This window comes from Harpegnathos saltator, unplaced genomic scaffold (genome assembly GCF_003227715.2).
Source record: "Harpegnathos saltator strain DR-91 unplaced genomic scaffold, Hsal_v8.6 scaffold166, whole genome shotgun sequence".
Taxonomy (NCBI): domain Eukaryota; kingdom Metazoa; phylum Arthropoda; class Insecta; order Hymenoptera; family Formicidae; genus Harpegnathos; species Harpegnathos saltator.
In genome coordinates, this window is record NW_020229946.1 from 559,069 (window position 1) to 576,933 (window position 17,865).

At 38.4% G+C, this 17,865-nt stretch overlaps 1 protein-coding gene across 2 annotated transcripts in view; it reads left to right on the forward strand.

The window, feature by feature from the left end:
• The window catches only part of Tmtc2 (Transmembrane O-mannosyltransferase targeting cadherins 2), a 520,379-nt gene that overhangs the window by 242,991 nt on the left and 259,523 nt on the right, over positions 1-17,865 (forward strand). For both annotated transcript variants that reach the window (XM_025297016.1, XM_025297017.1), the window contains exon 4: positions 10,305-11,214. In XM_025297016.1, the coding sequence (XP_025152801.1) occupies positions 10,305-11,214 (910 nt within the window). The remainder of the gene's footprint in view (positions 1-10,304; positions 11,215-17,865) is intronic.

The following is a 17,865-nucleotide window of genomic DNA, read 5'->3' on the forward strand; positions in this document are numbered from 1 at the left end:
ATATAATTCCTCTAACTTTCAGAATAATGCATTCATAATATTTTCCTCTTAATCTTAGAGAAATTCTTTTGAGACCATATATAAGAATAAAATCCTCGGTAATTATTTAGAATAGGGGAGCCAGTTACAATCACTTCAATCTTGACATATATTATTGAGGACATCTTATTGAGTAACCTGTTGTAGGTTTTAGCCGTCGTTCATTGTTTATTAAAAAGTTATAGATAAATGAAATTTTTTAATGCGAATCAAGATTCCGCATGGGTTTGCAACTTTTCACGCGAAACTAGGACGGACGGGGAGGGTGCGGCCGAAGACCCCCCTTGTATCCCCCCCTGTGTGTGTGTATGTGTGTGTGTGTGTGTGTGTGTACATATGTTTAGTACTGTATATATACATATGTTTGAGACATTTTCATTTGTTAAACATATGAATTTTTAGCCCATGTATTAGTGGTTATTACACAACAAAAATAACCACTAATACATGAGCTAAAAATTCATATGTTTAATAAATGAAAATGTCTCAATCATATGTACACACACACACACACACACACACACACGGAGGGGTGCAAGGAGGGCCTTCGGCCTCCCTCCCGTACCCTCCTCGTCCGTCCTAGTTTTGCGTGGAAAGTTGCAAATCCATTTCCTTCAGCATGTAGACGTGTGTTTTTCTTTCGATGTATAACCAATACAAGAAAGGTAACTAAACAAATCAAGCGAAGAAGATAATACGTAAATAAGTCTCTATACACAGTGTTGTACAATTATTTCCACAGAAGAAACGTAGTACTTCAATATGTGGGCATTATTCATTACACTTTTTTGTTAATAACTTTTTAATTAGCATCGACCGACAACTAAAATTTGTTGCATGTTATTAAGGGAGGATAATAATAATAATATATGTGTGAATTATTGAAATCGAGGGTGGCTCCCCTATTCTAAATAATCACCAAATCCTCTAAAATTTAGATGATTCCGCTTGTTCTGAAATTTTCTTTTTGGGTGTATTTCTAAAGTGTGTGTCAGCTTTACAAATATCTACTTTCTTGTACAAAGTTAATAATTTCGTCTACAGTTATTGATTCCATGACTGAGCCATACAGTACATATATAAAAACTGCTGTCAGTCGTAAGTCGGAAAGGATGGGACACGGTCATCTCTCGTCCCGACAGCGGCAGCCGACTCGTAACAACTTCATGCGATAACCGACAATCCAGTGCCCAGTCCGACATCCGGCTCCGACAAACAACGTATCGTAGAGAGACTAGACCTCACATGACTCGCGTTCCGTCATATCGCAGCCTCATGCGTGAAAGTTTCGACAAGGAAACAACGCGCGGCCCGCGTGCGCGCGTATTTGTTTATGCATACGCGCGGAGAAGCGTGTAACCGATAACGCGCCGCCGCACTGCATCTCGCTTGCATCCTGGCGAAGACAGCGAGCTGATGCACGACAAGCCACCCTCCTCCAGCCTCCTCCTTCAGGCGCCTACTCTGTCGTCGCTCACCCTCTGCCCTTACGTTCTCTTTGCTACCTCCGGAGCCTCCGTCTGCCTGCTCCTTTCGCGCACGCTGCATCCGGATGCGCTGGATGCACCGGACGCTTCGCGTGATGCATGACGCGCGTCCTCCATCCCGCGCTTCCTACCATCCGTCGCGCTATCTACCCCTATCCACGGCGGTTTGGAGGGGTGCCAAAAGGATCGTTCGCATTTTCCGTCGCCCCTCCGAGTGCCGCGAGGCCTCTGTACGTCTTCTCGTTCTTTTCGCTCGCCTCACCCCTTCCCCTTCTCTCATCCCTCCCATGGCCGCCGCCGTCCCGCCCCCGCTCGCCGTCATATTTCTTCTTATTATACTTCCGTCTCTTCTTCGCACTCTCCATCGACTGCATCGCTCTGCGGCTTCCCCGCACCTCCGCCTCCGTTTCTGGGGTATCCTCCGAGTCAACCAAGCGTAAACCGCTTGCACCGTTTCCCACCACCGGCGGCTTGCAACGGGAGCCCCAATGCGCTTCAGTGGCGAGTTAACATGCTAAGAGAGTGCCCGAGGCGCGAACTAATTTTTCGAGGGCGAAAACTTCAGATCGGCGATATTTCGGAATGCGTCGGCTAACGGTCTTCGTATGTTTCTCCTCGCTTCTCTTATTCAGCCGCTGGATCGTGTGAGAATCGATTCCCGCGGTAGGTGAAATTCTCGAAAGCCGTGGACGACACCGCGGACGGGAAAATCTCGGCATATATATAACTGAATTTCCTGTTACCGGGAGACCAGAGGAGAACTCGGTTGTAGGGGCAGGAGGGATTCCTGCCGGGAAGTCTCTACTTAGTCAATTGTTCTCACAGTTACCGCAACCGAGTTTTAACGCAGCCAAGTGTTTTCGCTCGCGGTAACGGAGATGTCGTTTCCCGTCACCGCATGCTCGTCCGTTTCCGCGGTCTTCCATACATGAACCGAGAGTGCCCCGCAGGAGGCTGCGAGCACTCTGAATCTGAAAAGAATGGCCTGCGCCACCGGCACATTCGATCTTTGTTCGTTGAATGATCTTGCCTCGTTGCCGTTCTCGTTTTCCGCGCGTCGGCTTTGTCCGGTCGCGCGGAAATATGCGTGCATCGGCGGAAGTCCATGGACGAGCGACCGGGAGACAAACGAGACGTGACGCTCAGCGGATGAGAAGTCGCAGCCGGAACGGACGAACAAGGCGTAGAATTTATTAAGTTACGATCGAACTGTCCGGTTCGCGATTTGAAAGTAATTGGAGAAATCGGGTTTTGAGATTATTGACTTGGTCGGCTTGAACGGCCGAGGATGGGTGAAAGGGTACGGGGGAGGGAGGGGGGTCGTGCGGGGCGGCGAGTATCTTCGTGATAGTGAAATATCGCGGTGACGTTAAATCCGGTTCTATGACGGTTTGTTTCATTTTGAACGCTCCGCCGGAGCATTTTATCGGAGATAAAACAATATCGCTGCGCGGAACGGGGAAGCCACGATAAGTGATGGAATTACGGCAATTACGGCACGGTAATCCACGGGCTAATTTCGGTATATCCGAATGCAAGGATATTATCGAGATACTCCCGATTACGTTGGGATGTCTGAGTACTTACGCTCGACATTTTTAAACAATTGAGGTCTGACATCTCCTGGCCGATTGCTGAGAGCCTCGTTTCGATCTGACATTGTATTGGGTTGTTTGGAAAGTAATTTCGGTTTTTTCAAATAGATATTATAATAGTTGCCTTTTTAAGCAGTTAACCTCTTTCTAAATCAGAAAATTATTTTACATTTTTATAAGGCACATTTCAAATTTTATTTGAAAAAATATTATTTTGAATTCTATCAAGTTATTTTTGTTGGCATTGAATAAAAAATGGAAAACCAACGTGAACATATTCGTCACATTTTGCTTTTTTATTACCGTAAACGCAAAAATGCAGCTCAAGCAAGCAAGAAAAAATTGTGTGCCGTGTATGAAGATGTGTTGATTGAACGCCAGTGTCAGAATTGGTTTTCAAAATTTCTTTCTGGAAATTTCGGCTTCAAAGATGCATCACGTTCTGGAAAGCCAGTTGAGTCTGATGAAGACCAAATAAAGACATTGGTGGACGCAAATTGTCATTTAACAACACGAGAAATTGCTGAAAGATTAAATTCGACCGTGCATGAGCATTTGAAACAACTTGGTTTCGTTTTGAAGCTCGATATTTGGGTCCCACACGTTCTCAAAGAAAGAGATTAGATTCGTCGCATTATCATCTGCGATTTGTTGTTGAAACGTGAGGGAAAACGATACATTTCTGAAACTTCATAATTGGAGATGAAAAATGGATTTTGTACAACAATATTAAACGCAAAAGATCATGGAGCAAACGTGATGAACCAACTCAAAGTACATCGAAAGCTGATTTCCATTGAAAGAAGGTGATGCTCTGTTTGGTGGGATTGGAAAGGAATGGTTTTTTCTTGAGCTGCTACCAAATAACCAAACAATTGATTCGAATGTGTATTGTTATCAATTGGATAAATTGAATGATTCCACCCAGCAGTAGAGACTAGAATTGGCGGACGGAAAAGGTGCTGTGTTTCATCATAACAACGCCAAACCTCACACAAGTTTAATGACTCGCCCGAAGCTGTTAGCGCTTGGATGGGATTTACTATCGCATTCACCATATTCGATTATCACTTGTTTCGGCCACTGCAAAATTCTTCGGATGGTAAAAATTTCGATTCAAATGAAGGTGTTAAAAAACACTTAATTCAGTTTTTTGTCAGTAAGGACTAGAAGTTCTACGAGTGTGGAATCATGTTATTACCTTAAAACTGGCAGAAGGTGTTAGAACAAAATGGTCAATATTTAACAGAATAAAACTTTCCTTTTTATTGAAAATATCGTCTTTCATTTTCACGCAAAAAATCGAAATTACTTTCTGAACAATTCGATACAATCACTAAGCGGAGAAACACGGTTGATTGTCACATAGTGAGGCGAGAAAAGCTGGTCGCTGTAATTTCCAAGCTGTTAGACCTTGATTTTCCCAACAGGGTGGTCGTCGTGCGGATTAACATTAACCGCGTGACGTTAATTATAATCTTGGTCCTCTCGCACGCGCGCGCAGACTTGCGAAACATACAGAGCGCCTTATTGTACGTAATACGGATAATTGTCGCTGTCACAGGAAGTCTTTATAGCAAAAGTTTCGGTCCGGAATTAGCGGTTACGGAGCCAGCGCCGCGCGGATGCAGCCGGCCTCGTCGTAACCCGCGCTCGCATCGCCCGGAAAATTACATCTTACGGTTGTAACGAACTTCGTCGGAAGTTTCTACGAAGAGCGCGACATATAACGTATAACGTATCGTTCGTTTATTAAGGCGAGTTTTAAACTATTCATGGTCACGTCTTGGCGTGAACCCTTCGCTGAAAGCGTCTCGTCGTTGTCATCGTCGTTCAAAGCCGCGAGAAAAGAAAATTCGGAATAATACAAAATGGGAGCGGAACGTCATGGGAATGGGAAGGAGAGGAAGAGAGGAGGAAAACGAGGCGACGGTAATGCGAGATAATAAGGCATACCGAAAGCGATGCGCGGTAAAACGCGCGACACCCTCCTTAAGCACGACGACGTGGCATTCAATTTCGTGTCAACTAACTTTTTTAACGAACTTGCAGCGTACTTTGCGCCAGTTCCCATTCCGCCGCAGTCGTCGCAGACATGAGACGAGTGTCTCGAGCCGGCGCGGCGCTCGACGAAAAGCGTAATCGTGCTTAACGTGAATTATAAATTCACCACAAACTATTATTTCTGCCTGATCCGACTGTCTCTGTGTAACTTTCAAGTCGCGTTTCCAGCCGCGGTTACCGCGCGAGGGAAATTTCATTAAGACCTCTCGCGCGAGAATTTCGTATAGTTCAATATAATTTAATATAACCTAGACCTTTCTCTTCGCACCATATATATTATATATATATATATATATTAATTAATTAATAAGTATATATATATATATACTTAATATATTTAACTTAATATAATTAACTTAATATGCATAACTTAATATAATTAATTTGATGATTTTGAAATTTTCGAAGGTCGATAAGTTAACAAAAGTTAAGACACTATTGTAACAATATATTTTTGAGACTAAATAAAGTGTAAAAAAGTCTAGTATTTTTTTTCCGACAAATAGTTAGCGAGATATTATAAATTAAATATTGAAAAAATTACCAAGTTTTCCTTAAATATCTCAAAAAATATTAGGCAAATAAAAAAAATGTTTCGGACAAAAATTGTTCAAATTAATTGATAGAAACAGATAATATAATAAAAAATTGGGATTTCTATTTAAGAAAAGTAACGATCAGTGAATATCTCAAAAGTGACGCCATCCGTAAATAAAACTATATATTTGTTTCATGCCTCCTTTGAAACTATACCATAATATTTTTGTCTGAAACGTTTCTTAATATCTTTCGTCTTTTTCGACATTTTTGCCTGATTTACTTAAAATGGGATACCTTGTATATTCTTTCCCATCTTGCGACATATGCCAATAAATCTCTATCATTCAATGCAATGTAAAAAATGTCTAAATTCTATCGAAGTGTCACACTTCGGGAGAAACTTAGTCCTTCAGTGTAATCATAAATTTTTAATCTTTTATCCTTTCATTGACGAAAATCTTTTGCATCAATATCCGAACTGTTCATAAAATTAAATACGTCGTGTTTCGCTGTGTCTTCCCCTCGAAAAAAATTTTAATTTGTTGTTTGTTGTCTAATTTTTTCTAAAATAATTTTTCTTAATTTACTTATCTTTGTCTTACTCGATGCAAGTTGAGAACTTTCCATGTTGAAATTATATTGCCTCTCTGCGTTTCTAATGTACATATTATACCTTCTAAAAAATCTTAATTTATCTCTTTAGCTAACTGTCCGCTCTTTCATTTTACAATTTCCATAAACTCTATCAATTTGCCGACTAAAATCGCGCTCTGCAGTGTTTCCGCGATATTTCGCGCATAACAAAATACGAACAACGAAACATATAACGAAGGGTCTGTTATTCCTTCGCATTTCATGTGCATTGTACAGTGAGACATGTCTTATTCGCCGATTCGTCGGACAAACGATTTTCCCTTTTCCATCTGACTGGAACTATCTTCCGGTCCTTGGCGCTCGCCAAGGCAAACACCGCCGACGACTGTAAAAGCTCTCATACTTCCAATTCGGCCCTTTCCCCTTTCTGTTTGCTCATGAGAAAAAAAGAGACCGTTGCAATACGGAAGCGACGTATATCCGATGAACTGACAACAACAATACCGTTATTACGATATCATATTCTACCGTGATACATCGTAATGCAGTTTTACGGTACTTTTATTATTTCTGCTCATATCTACGACTAATGCGCGTGCGTGCGTGCGTGCACGCACATGTGTGTATTGTAACGTTAATGCACGCGCATGTATGCTATCTCCCAGTCCCGTGTTTTTAATCTACGACGCCATTCTCTTTATTACGACAAAATATTGCGGCGAGCCGACCCAAATGTTTATAAAATCGTGAATCCATCGTGTGGAAAATTTATTCTTACTGCTTTATACACATACGTGCGGTCTCGATCAAATTTAACAATTGTCAACATTACGTTAGAATCGAGGCACGCGATTTGATTCTTGAGCCTGCGTTTATGGTCATTATTTGAAGTAACTTTCTCGCTTGAGAACTGTGTGACATTCACGGGTTTTAATTTAGATTTCAACTTTTCGGTTTGCAACTGCGGTTACGAATATGAAATCACATATGCATCATAAAATTCAACTGAAGAACTCAGATTTAATTAAAATTTAAAATATAAATATCATCAATATGAAGTAATGACTATTACTACGTTTTATATACTAGATTTTATAATTAAGGTTACCCGATATTAAGGTTTTTACGACAGTCAAACGCTAATCTGTATCTGCGTTAAAGAAATACATGCAGCAAAATTATTATATTGCAGTGCAGAGAACTTTGGCTTTGCCAGTAACACGCAACAAACGTTTCAGTTTGAGATTTGGAATCAACATTAAATATACCGCAAAAATGGAATCACACATGTCCTTTTCAGGACGTCGGTACTTTTCCAAAGTTTCATTAAAATCGGAAAAAATATTGTAGCGAAAAAAAAGTAAAATATGAGTTTTATTAAAATTGGAAAAATATTGTAAAGAGAGAGAGAGAGAGAGAGAGAGAGAGAGAGAGAGAGAGACAGAGAGAGTTAAAAAAAAATATAAATTTGATTTTCGTATTTAAAATCGGAAAAGAATGTTAAAATTAAAAAAAGGCACAAACTTGATTTAAAAGCAGCTGCGTCAATTTAATAGCTTCTTGTTTGTCAGTAGATAAATGTAAGTGACATATTATAACAAAAAATGCAATTTTCGGGATCTTTCCTAGAAACATGGCGGAAGATTATCCTCGTATGATTAATAAGAGTAACTTGATGTGTGAAAATTAGATATATCAGAATTCTAAAAAAATTTGCAAATTTGTTCGAATTTGCTCATTGTTTTGTGTTTAGCTTTTATAAGTCTTTATTTTATTCAATATTAATTGTATATGTACATATATCTTTGATCTACATAATCTTTGATTTCATTAAATTCTTTTAGATATTTTACAGGGAGGGAATTTTTTTGAAAGATATTAACATCTATATACTGTGAAAATACTATACTAGTTTGTTCGGTTAGAACATACTTATATTATTCAAAACATTCAAAGATAGTATAGAAAACTGACGTAAATTTAGCATAAATTTCTATATTATGAGATCATAAAGCTATTCGAGTAAACTAAAGGGTGTCCCAAAATTCACGCAAGATTTGAATTTTGCGCCATTTGTGCGGTAAAGTATTGCCAATGAAAAAAAAGACAGCGTGACAGCTGACAGTTTAGGGTTTTTAAACTGACTACGTATAGCGAAGAGAGTTTGTTGAATGGATTATGGAACAACAAGTGGATGCTGATTTTTCGAACAAAATCATCTTCAGCGATGAGGCTCATTTTCATCTTGATGGTTTGGTTAATCTACGAAATCGTCGCATTTGGGGTTCAGAAAATTCACGAGTGATTGTTGAGAAACAAAAGCATCCACAACGTGTCACTGTTTGGTGCGGATTTTGGGCTGGAGGCATCATCGGACCATTCTTCTTCGAAAATGCGGCTGGTCAGGCAATAACAGTTAATAGTGCTCGCTATCGCGACATGATAATCCAGTTTTCTGTGCCTAAATTGCAAGATATGGATGTGGACGACATGTGGTTTCAACAAGACGGTGCCACGTGCCATACAGCCTGAGAAACAATTCAACTACTGCATAAGTCATTTCCTGGTCGTGTAATTTCTCGTTTTGGTGATCAGATTTGGCCGCCCAGATCATGCGATTTAACACCGTTGGACTTTTTTCTTTGAGGTTTTTTGAAGTCTAAGGTTTATGCCAACAAGCCTACGACCACCCACGCCTTGAAGGAGGAAATTGAGCGGTGTATCAACGAAATTCAGCCAGATTTATGCAAAACGGTCGTGGAAAGTTTCAACAAAAGAGTGCATATGTGCCAGCAAAGCCGTGGAGGCCATTTACCCGATATGCTATTGCATACATAACTCTATACTGTATACTTTATGAATCAATAAAAAATTTACAATTTTTAATTATAAACCTGTGTTTTCTATCAAAATTACTTCTTGCGCGAATTTTGGGACACCCTTTATTAGAATAAATTTATGTAAGATGGCTATCATATAATATTTACAATATTGTTATTTCGAATATTGTATGCATATAAACTATACAACTAAGCTACGTAAATATTAATTATCTTTGAGAATGATTACCAGAAATGTACTGTTTAACAGTTTTAATAATAACAGGAATTACAGCCTATGGCCATCTCTTTTATATGGCCATTTTACCCGAGTTTACCCTCATTATCGTAATATTCAATGTTTAGAAAAAAGGTTCAAGATTTTAAGGGCAGATAGTATTCTCAAAATGGAGGAAAAAGGTCTTAATAAACATAGATCGAAAAAATAATATTGTCGGAGATATGAAAAATTATTTATTTTAATTAACACAACTTACTCGCTTTTGTATTCTCTGACGTAATTTATTTATGTCATCGGTGAGAATACCATGCTTTATTCCTAATCCTTAAAAAGAGTCTCTTCACTCTTGCTCAGAATATAAACAAAGATCTATTTTCTTCTCATTTATACACACGTTTCACCAAGCAATTGTTAGTCACATGTCCTTGTGAACAGTGAAGAGATGCAGAGAGCTGTCACAAAATTGTCACGGTACGGTAAGAATAACACCGTGTTATTCTAACCATGACACGGCAGAAATGTATCTCTTGTACGGCCGTGCACCAGAAGCGAGTAAGTGACTTGCTTTAATTAAACAAATTAATCGTTCATAACTTTTTCTCCATTTTGTGAGTACTATCTATTCTTAAAATCCTGAATCTCTTTTTTTTGAACACCCTGTCGACTTCGTTATGAACATATCCCAATATCCCACGCATTGCGCGTGTGGCATATTATTTAATAAAAACGTTCTTCATGTAGTAAGATTAATAACGAAATTTCCTTGCGAATAGCACGACGTGTTGTTTATCGGCACGTGTCTCTTACACTTCCGCGTGCGAGAGGCTGACCTACCTCGATCCACCTCGAGGCACGACGATCAGCATCCGATGAAGCGCTGAAACTATACAAGTAATGTCATACCCGCGAACTGTTTGGATTTCAGGGCAACTGCGGATTCACCAGGGGCCGCAGCGTCGGCATTCTGTCGGGCGGTCTGGCGTTACTCGCGCTGGGCCGGATCAGGCTCGCGGGTATCAGGCCGGAGTTCGCTAGCGCAGACAATCCGACGGCGAGGCATCCCTCGCGCTTGACGCGCGGCCTCACGTTCCTCTACCTACCAGCGGCCAGTGCGAGAATGCTGCTGTGCCCCAGCACCCTGAGCTTCGACTGGTCGATGGACGCCGTGCCGCGGATAACGAGCCCATCGGACCCGCGGAATCTGGAGTCGGTGTGCCTGTACGTTGCTTTGATCGCCGCTGCTTTCTGGGCCGTGCGCGGCCTGCGACGGCCGTACCGCCGGGAATCGACGACGACGACGGCGACGGCGACGCTTTGGCTCCAGGCGTACCCACGCTCCACGTCGTCCAGGTGTCCCGTGTGTGCCGGTAGACGCACAGGTGGCTGTCACACGGACGGCTGCAGGGCGGCCAATAACAACAACAACAGTCCGCTCGGTGATTGTCATTGTGCCAAGAGGCCGAACTACGGCGGCGGCAGCGGCATGTCTGGCGTCGGAAACCGGCAGACGGCAGCTACCATTGTCGCCGTGTCCTTGGGCTTCCTCGTGTTCCCCTTCTTGCCGGCGAGCAATTTGTTCTTCTACGTAGGCTTCGTGATAGCCGAAAGAATATTGTACCTGCCCAGCGTGGGCGCCTGTCTGGTAGTGGGCGCCGCGATCTCCGGATGCTACCGGATAGCTAGAAGAAACGGCTCCAGGAGGCGCGGCAGGGCGGTACTGTTGGCGACGGCGATCCTCATCGCCGTCATGTCGGCGAAGACGCTCGTGAGGAACGCCGACTGGAGGGACGAGGAGAGCTTGTACAGATCCGCGTTGCATGTCAATCCGCCGAAAGGTAAGCGATCGATCGGTTCATTAATATGTTACCAGCTAATTTCTACTGATTAAGCGCCATGTGACTGAATCGCTAAAAAAAAAAAATGCGGGAAATAACATGCGCTCTTTCTCTCTCTCTCTCTCTCTCTCTCTCTCTCTCTCTCTCTTTTTCTCTCTCGTTGCATGTATCTTTCGCTTCAATGATTTTCTATTAGCCTTATAACCTTTTCAAGTGCGATTTATCATACAGGATGACCATTAGGATTATGTTGAAAATAAATGGTTATATTTTCCCTCTTGACTTCGGCAGCAATTGTACTCACTAAAATCTGGTATTTGAGATTCGTCAATTTTATTTGAGCCGTTGTTAATGTTGAATGCGTCAAGCGTCGAAGAAAAAGCGTTTCTTATCGAGTACTTCTACAGTAGAAGGAAAATCTATAGCGAAGAGTACCATGGTTTTCGTAATAAATATGGATCTAAAAAAGTCTCAAGTGAAACTATATTCAGAAGATGCGGAAACACGCTCTAATGTAACCTCTAACCTACCCTAATCTACATATTATGTTGTTAATATGAGATTTCAATATTTTTCCGCAGAATTTATTGCTCATTTTATTATGTATCATTTTATCTTATTATTTTATCATATTATATTATGTATCATTTTATTATGTATAGCACTCTAAATGGTCGCAGACATGATTTACCCGGTCCATCCCGAACATTACGGACAAAACAATTGATGATGTCAAAGCATATTTTGTAGAAAATCCAGATTCCTCGATTCGGAAAGCTGTTCAGGTTATGGATTTGAAGCGAGGAACTTTTCGAAAGATTGTGAAAGTCATCATCAAGCTGTATCCCTATAAAATCACAACACATCAATTGTTGACAAAGAAAGCGATGGAAAAACGAGTTCAATTTTGCGAGGTGATAATCGGCATGTTGGAAAATGAGAAACTCAATAAAAAAGAGATTATTTTTATGTATGAAGTTAATTTTTAGTTGAACGGTTATGTCAACAAGCAAAATTATCGCTTTTGAGGAAAAGAAAATCCGAATGTGCCGTTCCTCTTCAACTCCAAAAAGTTTCCGTATGGGCTATGATTTCAACAAAAGGGATCTATCTACAATTTTTTGGATGAACTATTGCCGGTGAAAATTACAAAGGATTATTGAAAATTAAATTATTTCCTTATGTAAAAAACGAGGATTCATAAAAAATTCCAGTTTATGCAAAGTGGCGCGACCCCACATCATATTCGCGACGTGTTTGAATCAATATATAAAGTTTATGGCAACAAGATGATTGGATTAGGATATTCAAAATTTACTCATCGAGGTTTAGTTTGACCTTCCCACTCCCCCGATTTAAACCCGTGTGATTTTTTCCTCTGGGGTTACCTTAAAAACAGATATTACGCTGAACAACCAAAAAAATATTGAAAAACTGAAAGATAATATTCGAAACTGCACTCGTAATATTTCTATAGCCTCTTTTATATGTTGAACAATATTATAACATTTACATGTTACATTTCAAAGTTTTCGAAAATGGTTGAAATTCTGTACCCATTTCAACGGACAACATTTTGAAAACATCTATCATTAATTCATGTGCGCAAACAAGTTTTTGTCTCTTTTTTATAATGTATATTTGTATTATTAAAATATTATATATTTTTTTTCATATACGTATGGTAATAAAATTGATAAGTTTCTTCCACAAAATGGCGTTTGATTCATTTTGTTCGGCTTATTTGTTGCGAAGTAATAACTATTTACTTTCAATACAATCCTAATGATCATTCTTTATTTTATACAATCTAGATTTTTTTTGGAACAAAATCTATCTGAAAATTAGTGGAAGTTTACTCGAGGCAATAGTGAAAATACTGTCACTCGGAATTATAGAAGTGAGTGTTTTACTCAAACTTAGAATAGATTCTAACTTCATACGAGAGTGAATACTTTGATTGAATATGTTTGAATTGAATATGTTGATCAAAGATTATGAAATAAAGTTATTCCAATGACAATGGAATACCTTGAATTTACTTTTAAATTTTTAGTAAGATATGTATACATTCGTTCATTCAGAATGGAACATTCACTCTGTATAAGTGAAAAGTTAAGACTCCACTTTAGAAATTTATAAAATATATACAGGATGTGTCACGCGGAAATAGTTAATATTTTTTGCACTTTGGATAGTAGAAAAAATTGTGTAAGGAAAAGTATCTCAATGAACATTACTTCTAATGAAGCAAATGTTTTTGTTAGTGCACCAGGGAAATGCAATTTTATTTTAATTTTAAATAGAACTCCCTGACTTTTTGCATAAGTCGAATCCTTAAAATACTCTGCTCTCAAAAAGTAATAGGGCAAGATGGCCAAAGATGAGTACTTTATGAGATATTTCAGATTTATTCAAGTAAATGTTTGAACATTCCGTCATCATACAACAAACATTTGGCATCGAGTGTCTAGAAGGATATTGCAGACACTGTAAATATTCGATAACGTCGGGAAAAGCAGTGCCGTCTACCAGACGCCTGTCTAGCAGTAAGACTCGTACGGAGTAAAGGCCATCACACACAAACGAACTTAAGCAGTAAGACGTCGACAGTAAGCAAATCGACCAATCACAATCGAAATTTAAAGACGCCATTTTAAAACTTATGAGAATAATTGATTGTGATTGGTCAGTTTCTTTACTGCTTACGTCTTACTACTTACGTTCATTTGTGTGATGGCCTTAACAAGTGAGTCGTAATTTAATGAAGAGAATATAATTATGGAATCTGGAAACAGTGAAAAAGTAGATAAATTCAGCATCTTTGCGCTTTGCGATAAGAATTCTATAAATGCTGCAATTATATATAGCCGTACATACCCGAATCGAAATTTTGATACTATTTTCATGTTATTAAGAACAGTTTGCACTTATTTAAATGATCTATAGCCTAGGTAAAACCTAAGCTAGGTAAAGTCTTTGACAATACGGATATTTATCAACTTCCTTTTTGAATCTTTAATTCTACAGATTTAGTTTTAATGCTGCTTTGCAGCTGTAAATGTTTTCTCTCTTCCTCTCTTTTTTTTTCTATATATATTATATTATTTTAAAATAAGAAGAGAGATAGAGTTTTATACAAATTCTCTTTTATTAATAAATATAACAATATATGTTTTATTATTAAAATTCACATAAATAAATAAACGTTATTATAGCGTGTTATATGTGGTTATAGGTGGTATATTTAGGAGCATTAACAGGAACCCCATAGGAATTATATATTGCATAACATTTATACAAAAATTGTGTAGTAGAATAATCAAATCGATTATTTATAGCGAAAAATATATCGTGTTTTATAATTTAACAAATAATCGCATAATCTTGCATAAATATATATTACGATAACAATTACGAGTAGACTGACGGCAAGCTTCTTTGAAAGCTGAATAAAACAATGAAGCCTGTAATTGTATGTAGATTGTATGTAATTAATTAGTAAAATTTACATTTAATACTATTATTATTTATTATCATATCTTTTTATAATTTTATAGAAAAATTAAATTTTATGTAGTAGCTAAAGCTTCAATAGAAGTTCGCAATTGAACCTTTTTGCTACTTACAATTTTTCTATTAACAAGATATGAGAATATTACAACATATGTCGACACGAAAACAGGTAAAAATGAAAATTTCAGACATATTTAGAGTACTAAAGTAGAATTATTAAAGTAGGAATAAATTATATCATAAGAATTAAACCTGCTTTGCTATTTTAACTTCTACTGCGTTGTATAATAGAATTCAAGGCTTAACATAGAGCCAGAATTTCGACTCCAATATACACAACCGTCGCGTTCCTATTCTTAGAAATTAAAGAAAATCTGCGGGAATATAACTCATTTTCAAAGCTAAACGTGATGTAATGAAACCAGTTACAACAAGGAAGGGCATTAGAATACGGATATTAGCTTACGTAGAATTTAATTCACGGGCATTTGTCATGGAATGTAACACTTTTGAATCCTCTATATAGCTATACTATATTAAAAAGCGAAAAACATCGCCCATATCCAATTTTCTATTGAACAAATGTTACATACGGGAGACGCATGCAACGTTTCATGCATAAATACTTATTTTGATTCTGTAATGATAAATTTAAAGAAACAATATGCCAAATGTTTGTTGTGTGATGATGGAACATTCGAGCTATCCTACTAACTTACTTATTCTACTACTTTTTTATACAGAATATTTTAAGGAACTAACTTATACAAAAAAAATCAGTGGGTTCTATTTAAGATAAAAATAAAATTGCATTTTTCTGGTGTATTATTGCACCAACAAAAACATTTATTTCATTAGAAAGTAGCATTTATTAAGTCATTTAACTTTCCCTTATATCATTTTTTTCTATTGTTCGAAGTGCAATAGATATATTAACTGTTACGTTTCGTGATGTATGTACTGCAAATGTATTTTATGTACTGAAAAGATCAAATAAAGATAATCGAATCTCAGAGTTACATAAATTTATTTGCTCGGTAATATTGCACTGTAGTCGAATCAAAATCGAGTCAGATCGGCAACATTCTGGACATTAACGTAAAAAATGGCAGATTATTTGTTTCTGCTTTGTTTCTGCTTTTCTAAATAACTAATAAATAATAGAGATGAAGAGAGGACTGTAGAGTGACGTGAAATAGAATGATAAACGGAAATGGAAACGGGAAAAGGAATGGAGCAACAAGGAGCAAAGAACATTACGAACAAGGAATGAAAGATCTCTCAGAATCTAGACACATATCCAGCTAAATATCGAATCAAAATCGAGTCAGATCGGCAACATTCTGGACATTAACGTAAAAAATGGCAGATTATCGCTTTGTTTCTGCTTTTCTAAATAACTAATAAATAATAGAGATGAAGAGAGGACTGTAGAGTGACGTAAAATAGAATGATAAACGGAAATGGAAACGGGAAAAGGAATGGAGCAACAAGGAGCAAAGAACATTACGAGCAAGGAATGAAGGATCTCTCAGAATCTAGACACATATCCAGCTAAATTTTTGTCGAGTGATATCGCTCTCAAAGTTTCACATTTGCCTAATGTATATATATTTTTCTCGAAACATTCCGCGCGATTGTAACGTTGCCACGTGCCTCACGCGACCCGAATACAAAGTACTTCGCGAGCCATCAAAGTATCCTCGCGCAGATATCATCGCTACCAATGACACTTTTATCAGCTGCGTCCGCTTCGTCGTCGTCATCGTCGTACGAGCCCTTAAACGCATACAATATCCACAGGGAACGTCTCATTTTATACACGAGGGCCGTAAAAAGAGAGAGAGAGAGAGAGAGAGAGAGAGAGAGAGAGAGAGAGAGGAACAACTCGCGCGCTGTGCACGCTGCCGCTTCGCCGGACGGATTAAAGACATAAAGATAGTAAAAAAACGCTGCGCGCGCGTTAATAATAAAAGGCCATAGTGTCGCGTTGATCGAGGCTCGATAGGCGCGCTGCCGCGACGAAATATATGAGCATGTAAAAATGAAATTCTCCCCGTCAGAGACCGGGTCGGCCGGCGGATATCACATCGCCTGTTTTCTCGTTATACGCCGGGCGAGGCCATTGTGCCACAGGCAAGCATGTGCTATCCCGTCTGTTCATCTTACACCTCGGTGCCAGCGACTATGCGCCTACCGTGTCCATAAAATCGTCGGAAAGATGAATACACGGCATGCAACGGGGAATGAGCGTGCTCACACTCTCTTTGTTTCTACTATGTTCGCCGCTGTCTTCCTTCTTTCATTTCATTTTTCTCGTGCGGCGTTAATTTTTTGCATCCTGTGTGTATATTTCAGGATTTTATAATAAAGGGAGAAGTTAACATTTATTAAAAAGAAGAACGTATTTTCACTCTCATGCACGCGTGTACATGCGCGTATATGCAACGTATATAGAATTTATCTATTTATCTATGCAAATAGAATTAAAACACTCAGATATGGAAACGCTTTTTAATAAAGTCGTCTTTACTAGTTTTCCGGAATATTTATAAAATCGATGTATCGATTGGGATAAAAGTTTAAGTGAAAATTTTGATGCGACTAAATACACACTTGAATCATTTTTATATAAGTTTTCTATTAAGACGGAAATAAACTAGAATTTTTTGAATGAAATTGTTTGATAGCTTATGACGATTTTGTAATCTCAGTGTGTCTTGCTGAAACGAGATATTAGACTGAACCGTAATTAATTTATATATAATCGTTTTTCAATTATATACTTTACATCGTTGAAAACATAATGAATATAACCCAATATAACTCAAATATGAGCCAAAATGCAAATGAGACAATAGTTTGTAAGTTAAATCAAATTAGGGTTTATCTTCTTGTGTTACAAAACTCTGTTGCTCGAATTAAAATTGTAATTGCGATCTTAATTGTAAGTTCATCTATCAGTTCAAGAAGACTGATCTTTTAATATATCGCAAAATTGGCCGACAAAAGGGAGAAATGGCCGCTTTCTAATTTGAAACGGAAGACAGTCTCAGCTTTCGTATGGATTTCGTTTCATGTCTCTGCGACTTTTCTACATGGAGATATCAATAAACAACAAATCGGTCGCCGGAG